The sequence below is a fragment of the Nyctibius grandis genome, chromosome 3 (genome assembly GCF_013368605.1).
Source record: "Nyctibius grandis isolate bNycGra1 chromosome 3, bNycGra1.pri, whole genome shotgun sequence".
NCBI lineage: Eukaryota > Metazoa > Chordata > Aves > Nyctibiiformes > Nyctibiidae > Nyctibius > Nyctibius grandis.
Genome location: NC_090660.1, coordinates 106,085,143 through 106,094,687, shown reverse-complemented (window position 1 = coordinate 106,094,687; position 9,545 = coordinate 106,085,143). Strand labels below are relative to the sequence as shown.

Here is a 9,545-nt window from a genome sequence, read left to right as displayed (position 1 = left end):
GCGAGGATGACCTGACGGGGATGTGACCGCCTCCCCCCATCCCACCTTATTTTTTACCCCCCTCCCTCCATATATATATATACACACACACACACGTATATATATATATATAAATATATAAAGAAATCATTTTTTGGGGGGAGGGGCGGGGAGCTCGGATCATGGCCTTGGGGCTCCCGGGGCTGCCGCCGCCGATCTGCAGCTCGCCTCCGGGGCCCGGCGGCGACCATGGGGCTGAAGGCTCGGCGAGGAGCGGCGGGCGGTAGCGCGGCCGGTGGGGCTGTGGCGGCGGCGGCGGCGGCGACGGGGCGGCGGGCGGCGGCGGGCGGCGGCGACCCCGAGCAGGGCTCGCTGGCCCTGGGCACCGGCGCCGACCGCGACGGGACTCTGCTGCTGGAGGGCGGCGGGAAGGAGGAGGGCGGCAAGCGGAGCCCGCCGGGGCTGGGGCTGCTGGCGAAGACCCCCTTGAGCCGCCCGGTGAAGCGGAACCACGCCAAGTACCGCCGCATCCAAACTTTGATCTACGACGCCCTGGAGCGGCCCCGCGGCTGGGCGCTGCTCTATCACGCCTTCGTGTGAGTACGCGGGCGCGCTGCCCTCCGCGGAGCGCGGAGCGGGGCTCCTCCGGGGGCGCATCCCGGGGCAGCGGGGGCGTGGGGGGGGGAGCTGCCCGGGGGAGATGCGCCCGGAGCCACCGTTTTGCTTTATCATTCTCGGCGCCGGGCGCTGCGGGGGGCTCGCTCCAGCCCCGCGGGGATGGCGGGGGTCTTATTGTGGGGGGCGCTCCTGCGGGGCTTTAGTTATGTTATCTTGTCGTCGGGTATTCCAGCTTCTTTGAAGTCTGTGTCCCTCCTGTACGTACCCCCGCGTTGCCTCGGAGCGGCATGCCCGAGCCTGTGTGTCTTAGGCGCTGGAAAAGGGACGCCAGAAAGACCAAGCTCAGAGCGGTTTTAAGGCTCGAAGTGCCTAAGGGGACGCTGCCGGCTTCGGTTCAGCCTAGAGCATTGCGTGTGGTTAAACTAGCCCTTATAAACCGCGAGTCAACCGGCTCTTTCAATAGTTGAAAGTGTCAAATGAAAACCATCGGGTTTTGGTCCGGTAAGCGTCACCCTGCAGTGCACAAACCCGAGCATTGCAGCACTGTCAGCCAGAAAGTTAAACTGGCCACGAACGAACGGAGACGAAACAAACTCGTGTTCTGGCCCAAAGGTGACAAGTCAGGTTAATGACCACGGTTTTGCATTCCTAAAAATTCTGTTCTCTTAAGTTTTCATGAGGAATATAGAAAAAATAAATCTATTTACAGTGTAGAATGGAGTTGGCAGAGATCTATTAAAAGAAATGTGCGCGAGGGATTGTCAGCGATCACAGTGTTACCGTTTTTCTGTAATGCAATACCAGGTACAGAGCTCTATGTGACAGAGGATTTAAGCAGTGGTTTCTGAAATCGGTTTATTTGCCAAAGACAAACAAAGTGCTCTGGGCTGCATGGGCCGTGAGCCTGGAGCTGGAGCTTGGGAAGTCCTGATCGTTGGTGTAGTCTTTGCACTTGTAAATAAACAGCTTGAGTGTAGGACTGTGATTTTACCTTCAGGGAAATTTCACATGGATGTTTGCAGGGATTTAGCCCTGGGTGAGAAGAAAAAGGCAGGGTTCACTATGAAGTGCTGCTCTGTACCACCCACTTACTGCTGCTCCCCTCTTGTTAATAAAGTGTGTCTTGGGACATGGGTTCCTGCTTTCCAGCTTAATTTCTGTGAAAATGTGGACGCTGGATGCCGTGATGCTTTTTCAGTTGTTTCGCCTCTTTTTGCCATGGGAAAACTTGTGCTAGCAGGCAGGGAGTGATGGTGTGTGGGGGGTGTAAAGCTTGGAAGACTCTTTGGTGTGGAGCTTGCTGTTCGATCGTGCTCAGAATTGCATAATACTGCTTCTTGTTGGGGAAAGCCGTGTCTGGATGGAGGGGCACCCCGTTCATCCTGCCTTGGTCAGCCCCCACACACTGCGTAAGTGAGGCTTTAGCACACAGCAGAGCGCTACGAGCAGTTGGCATCTCTCTGTGCCAGCTGTGGCAGCTGGGTCAAAGCTGTGCCCAGGCTCATATCTGGGTATAAGCAACAGGACAGTGGATGGGTCTAGAGAGGCTCAGGTGAGCTGAGAGATTCACATTTATTTGCAATGGTACAAGAATTTCCAAGTTACAACATTCATTTTAGGTAGGTCTCTAGATGTGTGGTTAACCTTAAGATCCTTATGCAATATGGATCATAGAATGGGAAAAAAATCAATGTTTGTAAGATTTGATCCTTCTTAGGAGCGGACCTGATGCTCTATGTGGCCAGCTTCTCTTTGGTGACTACTCAGTCCTGCAAAACTGAGATGTGACTCTGACTTCCTCTCATAGAAGTCAGTAACAGTCTTGTTAAGACATTCAGTGCCAAATTCAACATTAATGAAAAAAACACTCTCAGGAGTCCTTTATCATTAAAGGAAGAAAAATACACAAGCCCCAGTGTGCCAGCCTGGCACAGACATCCTGTCCCCTCCCAGGACACCCGGGGGGGGGGGCACAGCAGTCCCAGGCTGCTGTTGGCCACTCTGTGTTTCTGTTCAGTCTCAACTTCTTCTGAACTCGGTAGAAGTTGTGGGCTCTTACCTTGCTGTAGGATCAAACCCTACAGAAGAGATATGCTGTGCTTGATGGAAGAGTGTGCTGAGATCTTGCTGACAGGCTTCAGAGCTTGTTCCTGCGACTGGAGAACGATGACCTGCTCGAGAGCAGGAGCAGTGCCGTGGGGAAGCAGAACCCAAGTTGATATCCAGAGTCTTTGTTCTTGCTTTCAAATTAATTGCCTTTTAATGTTTTTCCACCTGAAAAGGAGTTTCTCTCATGTTGGAGGTGCTGCTGTGACACTGTGTAGTGCCATCCCAACAGTCCCCTAGTGCTTCTTTTTGTACTAGAACAGTTTACACTTGAATAGGTGAGAGATTGCCAGCCTTTCCATAAAATCTACAAATGTGATGCAGTTTTAATTTTCAAGAAAAGTCTTGTTTATCTTAATGACGTGTTACACTTTGTCTCAATCTTCTGAGTAACATTGCAATAAATACCATGCAACCAAAATTAAGAGTAAGAAGGTTGCTCTCATATACAAAAAACCAGAATAAACAGCTGAGGGCCGAAAGGGATTGCAGCGTGGGTGGATGTGATGAATTCCTTATAGGTCCAAGCGTTCAGAGGTGTTTAAGGAAGAATTGATGCAAAGGGCTCTGGTATGTCAGCATTTAGGAAGTGGGAAGCTGCTGATGGAAGAAGGTTGCCAACTTTCAGGACACACCGAGGGTGTTGTGTGAGGGCAGGAGGCGGCTTTGCAAAGGTCTTTGCAAAAGCTTTGGATGCCAGAACTTCTAAAAGGGTGGTACAGACAGGATCTCATTAAATCGTGTAGTGATGCTCATATGGCTGCAAAGGGGTCACGATCCTTTGTGTATCTCACTGTTACAATGTGCACATAAATAAGGTTTGATGCAGTCCCTGTTGTAAATGCTCACTTTGCTTTAGATGGGGTTAGATCTACTGAAATGATTCAATATCTATTGAAATAATTCAATGAGAATGCATAAACGTGATCAGGCCCTACTAAGCCCTAGGGACAAAGATGCAGGGGAGAAAGGGAGAAATTCCTGATGGCAATTGTAGTGTTCAGCTTTCATGGGCTGTGATTTACGGAAAGTGACGTGAGATGTTTTCCTCGTGATTCTTCCTCCTTCCTTGTTCCGCACAAGTGAGTTTGTCCAAGCCTACCCTTATAGCAGAGAGAAAAGGTGATTCAGTCCTAAAAAAGATGACTCTGTTTCCTTCACCATCTGAAAACATTTATTCTCTGGCAGCTCTGCTAGACAGGAGATGTACATAACAGCCGTGAAGTTCCCCTCTGCTAGGACACCAGCCTTCACAGACTTCTTGGCAATATGGCAATATCTTAATGGCATAGTTGGTGAGAGAAAATTGATTTCCCATGAAAAATTTCACCTCTCTAAAGCTAAACTCCTGCTGAATATTTTCAGTAAAAATTAGTAAAAAAAAAATGTGGTTTAAGCTTTGAGGATTTTAATTTAGAAATGTCTCTGGAAAAATCTACCCCTGGTCCTTCCTGAGCTAGTCTCCCTGTAGGTATAACTGCTGTGCCCATGATGTGCTGTATTTTCCTTTGTGTTGAGCAGCGCAATATATTGCAGGAAACCCCTGAGGTTGTGCCTCGTGGGATGTGTACTTTGGCCAGAGAGACTGACTGGAGACCTGTTTGCCTCCATGAGCCATCCAAATACTTTATTTATGCACAGAAGTGTAAATGAATTCAATGAAAAATTGAAAACAAGTAAGCCTTTGATTTTCCAGTTTATTTTTAATTGTAAGCACAACATATTTGCTGGATGATGGACAGAGTCCAGAAAGGTAACAAAATACAGATCAAGTTTGCAATTACAATTTGTGGAAAATTTTCAACCTGACTTAAAGAGAGGCTGAAGGAGAGGTAGCTAGGAGATATTCTTATTTTCATACTATCCTCTGAGACAACTGCAGCTTTTACTTTCTTGGAAAAATAAGATTAGGAAAAGGTTTGGGATTAGATTTTCTTTTTTGGGAAAGCGTGCAATATTGGCTGCACTCTGCTGGCGTAGATCACCATGCTGTACCTGCTAATGAGAGAGGGAAACCATGGGGAACACCTGAAAACCCTTCCCTATTTGCCATACAATCTTCTTTCAATGCCACCTAATACCTGGAATAAAAAGAGGAGGCAGAGTCATGTGATCCATCAGATCGTCAGTATTTCTGGGAAGCACCGGCAAGCACCTCTTGCATGACTGATTGTAGGTGGGTTGTTTGCAGAAAGGAGCATCACAGGACTTGGGGAACAGGTTGAAGGACTGGAGACTTTCCATTATTTTCCTCTTTGCCCTTTGGGAGATGCTGCATAAGATGTGCTGATCCACCAGCCTGTGTCAGCTGTCTGGGGTGAGATGGGAACAGGCTGGGGAAAAAAGAAGGAAAAATATGAATCCTTCCTCGGGCTGTTTGTCATGGAGTTGTCTCTACGTGACTCCCTGGAGCAGCAGAGCAAGCCTGGTCCATTAGCAATCGCCCTGTGCTTATGTGTTCGCCAATATGAGTGCTATTTTAATTATTTATGCTAATTCATCGTAATGCACGGATAAATATTCTGCAGTACACTTTGTAAAAAATAATGAAGTCTTAGTCATTGGAGACCTCACCACACACCTCTGCTGTTGCCTCTCCGTCGAGGCTTGCGGAGTCCGCCCAGGGTTTGCGTGCGGTTTAGCAAGATGTGACTCTATCATCGTAGCCCCTGGGATCAGCTGGCATCGCAGGCTGTGGTCAGCGGCTGCCGAGACCTGGGGTTTGCTGGTAGGAACGAGAAGGGGCAGCAAAGCCTGGGGCAGCCACAGGCCATATAATGTGAGCACTTGCGATCCCCAGCCGTGGCTTTGGAATCGCTTCAGCAGCTCGTCGGTGCCCAACGCTTGTTTAAGCACCCAAACGACTTCTGAAATTACAGACCTGGCGCTTTGGTGGAAATAGGTGTGTTTCACCTACAGCATCGTAACTCTTTGCCAGGGCATCGGTGCTGACGGTGAGGCCCACTCCTGGAGCGGGTACCCGCGGGCTGGGTCGGTCAGCCTGCGCGCTTGGCATTGCCATGGCTACACTGCTAACTTGCAGTTGAGTTTTGGTGCTGCTTCACGCCTGCTTGATGGGCTCGTGGGAGCTGCAGGTGCACGGCTGCCTGTAGCACAGGGCATGCGCCTCAGTGTCCCCCAAAATGCCTGGGGATGCAGGTCCCTGAGTGCCCTTCTGCAAGTGCGATCCCCCTCTCACACCACGCAGAGCGGTGATGTGGCCTTGTCCAGATGGGCAGCAAGATCCACTGCAGCCAGTGATGCACGAGGGAGGGCGCGATGCATGGGCAAGCGTCGGCGCTGCCAGCAGTAGCAAACACTCAGCAGCTGGTCTTTCAATGCCTTCAGCTCGGCCCAGGAATAAGCCCCCCAGAAAGAAGTCACAGCCCCTGGTGTAATTTCTATAAAACTGAACGGTCCCAAATGTCGTTTTGATGAGAGGTGATAGAGCAAAGCCTCTTCAGCAGGCAGCAAATCGTGTTTTTCTTCTGAGAAACTTGATAGTGAAGAGTACCACCATCTCAGCGCTGCCTCGGCAGTTCTGAAGGCACCACCAGCGATAAAGCCCAGGACTAGATCTATTGCAATATCTCCAGCACAGCAGCTGGGAGTCTGGTTGGAGGTACCATCCGGTTCGTAAAAGCCATCTCAGTTTCTTCTTGTGCCTCTGCTCCTTACAGCAAACATCAGATCATCACGGGGCACAGCAGGGCCTGGGCACCTCTGGGTCAGCTGCTGGGCAGAGAGGTCATGTGGGTTTTACTTCTTGTTTTAATCTGAGGTGAGGATTAGGGAAACTTTTCAAAAATTAGCAGGAAGAGACTTTCCACACCCATTTTGCTCATTTTGGTGCAGAACGTAGAAACATTCAAAACAAACATATTGGAAAAAATAGTAACTAAAGACTATGCATATTAACAGCTGGATTAAAAAATCCTCACTTATATATAATGCCAGTTATATACCACTGTGTGCTTGAGTGTGTGCAAGTGAACACGAAGGTGCCCCAGCAGTTCCTACTTCTCCCAAACATCACCCCAAAGGCTACTCACCTGGCATCTTCCTATTTTTTCTGTGGAGCTCCCTGTCTTCAAATATCACTTGATTAAATCCTCTTTATTTATAGTTTAGCCAACATACAAACCTGTGTGTGTATGTAGAGCACAATTCTGTACCTCTTGGTCAGTAAAAAGTCCTTTCCAGCATTGAGATGTATGGGCAAGGTCAGGTGATGGCATGCATATAGGGACAAGGTCTGAACTTGAGTAGTTTGGATCTAATTTAACAGCTGTAAGAAACTTCCCAAACAAAATCAGTCAAGTGAGTGTTAAGATCATTTATATCTTGTTTAGAAGCATAATAGATTGGTGACCTAAGACATAGCTAGGCAGCTGGGTGGTTGGGTACTACCATGATCAGTCTTGCATGGTATAAATAAATTATAATGTTTATTCTTGTATTTAATAATGCTATATTGCCTTCTTGTGTGTGGAACTTAACAGAAGGAATGGAGCCACAGAGGCATTGCATCTGCTATTGCTTCTGGCAGATACTGTATTAAATAGGATAACTTAAATATTAATAGCTTTACAAGGAATATGGTCCACAAGAGCTGTTAAGTATATGCTGTCTTCTCTCTTAGTTTGATACTTGGGAAACTTAGCATTCTCTGTGGAGAGAGGGACATGCCCAGGGATATTTAGGTTCTTGGTAACCTACTTCAGAAAAAGGCACTTTGGGAGAACTTTCAGGCTGGAAATCTGTAAATTGCCTTCCCTAGCCTTAAGCAAGCAAACTGCTTAAGAGCATGTTTAACTTGGAGCAAGTGAAAGGTGCCACTGATGTCAGGAGGAACCTATCCAAGGTGACACTGAGGTCATCCAAAGCAGAAGAGTGTGACTGAGATTTGGTGGAAAGCAGCACTAGGTATCATCATCTTCCTCTGCATAATCAGCTTGCTGCTCTACTTGGGCCTGGTGAGATCCTCCTAAGCTACAGTTCTCCACAGGTTCCATCACAGGCCTTCATCCCTTCCGTACCTTAGTAGCCACTTCTGGTTATAGTCACCAGGATATCACTTGCCCTCTTTAGAGGTGTGACTTTTGCTCGTTGCGTGGGTTTTAAAACTATGCTGAAGCTGAGTTGCATATCTCCAACACTGCTAAATCTCAGTTTGGAGAGATGCTGAGACCCTGACATGAGAAGCATCCAGTGTCTCTTGAGGTGGCATGTGCTCTCACTCCCTTCTTCTACATGCATTAATCTTGCCAAAGTCTTTCCTACTTTACTTTTTCTAGGTTGTTGGTACATGGTGGTGGAGCATTACAGGTCCTTTGTATGGCAGTGGCAGTGGAGGAATCCTGATCTTGTCTGGATTGGCTGTTGTCTTTTGCTTCCTTTGACTTTTTGAAGCTGGAGAGGGACTTTTTACAAGGGCACATAGTGATAGGATGAGGAGTAATGGTTTTAAACTGAAAGAGTGTAGATTTGGATTAGATAGTAGAAAGAAATTCTTGACTGTGAGGGTGGTGAGACACTGGAACAGGTTGCCCAGAGAAGCTGTGGCTGCCCCTCCCTGGCAGTGTTCAAGGTCAGGTTGGATGGGGCTTTGAGCAACCTGGTCTAGTGGAAGGTGTCCCTGCCTGAGGCAAGGGGGGTTGGAACTAGATGAGCTTTAAGGTGCCTTCCAACCCAAACCATTCTCTGACTCTATGATTCTATGATTCTGTGATATGACTTTACAGGCTTTATTTTGTTTTATGGATTCTTGCACCTCGCTTGTCCTCCCTGTTTTCAGAGTTGTTTCTGAGAGCTGTATGGATGTGTTTTGCATTCCTTGGCCAACCTGTATTAGTTTGTGATTGTCATGTTGACTCTCTAGTGGTATTTTCTAATCCCAGATGCTTTCCATATTTACTTTCTTCTGTCCTTCCTGGTGTTTTGATCACCTTCCAGATTAGTACCTCGTAATTCTATTAACATTGAATTTAATTCTTTTTATAGATCATTAAGGAAGCATTTAATAAGACCAGAACTAAGAAAATCCATTCAGCATTTCACTAAATAACAACTTCCCCTCTTCCTAGTTAATAAGATATCATTTGTTATGGCTTTATTTATAGCTCTGAAGCCACTTTTTAATTTAATGTAGTTTCTCCTGGTCACTTGAATTAATACTAAAACTAAGATTTTATGAGACATTGCACCTATGTCAAAACAGCAAATATATCCTCATTGCTTTTAGTTCAAACCTGATTGTTGGGCTACATTTATCTATTTAGTTCAGTGATACGCATTTAATTGTTATCTTCCCATCTCAGATTTTTTCATGCTTTTGACATGGTAAATGCATAACTTGTATAACAGAATAATTCAATGTTCCTAGTGCTGTCCACCACTAGAGCAGCGCTAAAGCAATGCTGAAAGCTTAAATGCCCCGATCCATCCAAGTCCCTGTTCTTATATATTTTATAGGAGCCATTAGATTTGGGTCATACCTAATTTCAGGTGAATAACAGAGGTGTTAATCCTAAACCAGAAGACTCTTTGCAGGACATTCCCCACTGACTGTAAATACCAAGAGTCTGAAATTTTCTGCTTTCAGTGGGGATAGAGGAGAAGCAAATAGAGCTGTTCAGGGACTGATAGCGAAATCCCCAAAGCACACGGTGGGGAGCTGCCCACCAGGCTCTCAGCAGTGCAGCATCAGCTCTGCTTATCTTTGCTCCCCTCATGCCTCTCCATGCACCGCTCAGAGCATTTATGAGGAGGGATTACACCCTGAGGAGGGAATGTCAAGAGCAGCTGATTGAAATTGCAGGGGAATTAATTTAGGAAGGTAA

The 9,545-nt window shown here is 47.1% G+C and overlaps 1 protein-coding gene across 1 annotated transcript in view; it reads left to right on the top strand.

Annotated features, from left to right (window-relative positions):
- Positions 1-228: 228 nt before the first annotated feature.
- The window catches only part of KCNQ3 (potassium voltage-gated channel subfamily Q member 3), a 216,352-nt gene continuing 207,035 nt past the window's right edge, over positions 229-9,545 (top strand). The window contains exon 1 of the mRNA XM_068396589.1: positions 229-575. Within this exon, the coding sequence (XP_068252690.1) occupies positions 229-575 (347 nt within the window). The remainder of the gene's footprint in view (positions 576-9,545) is intronic.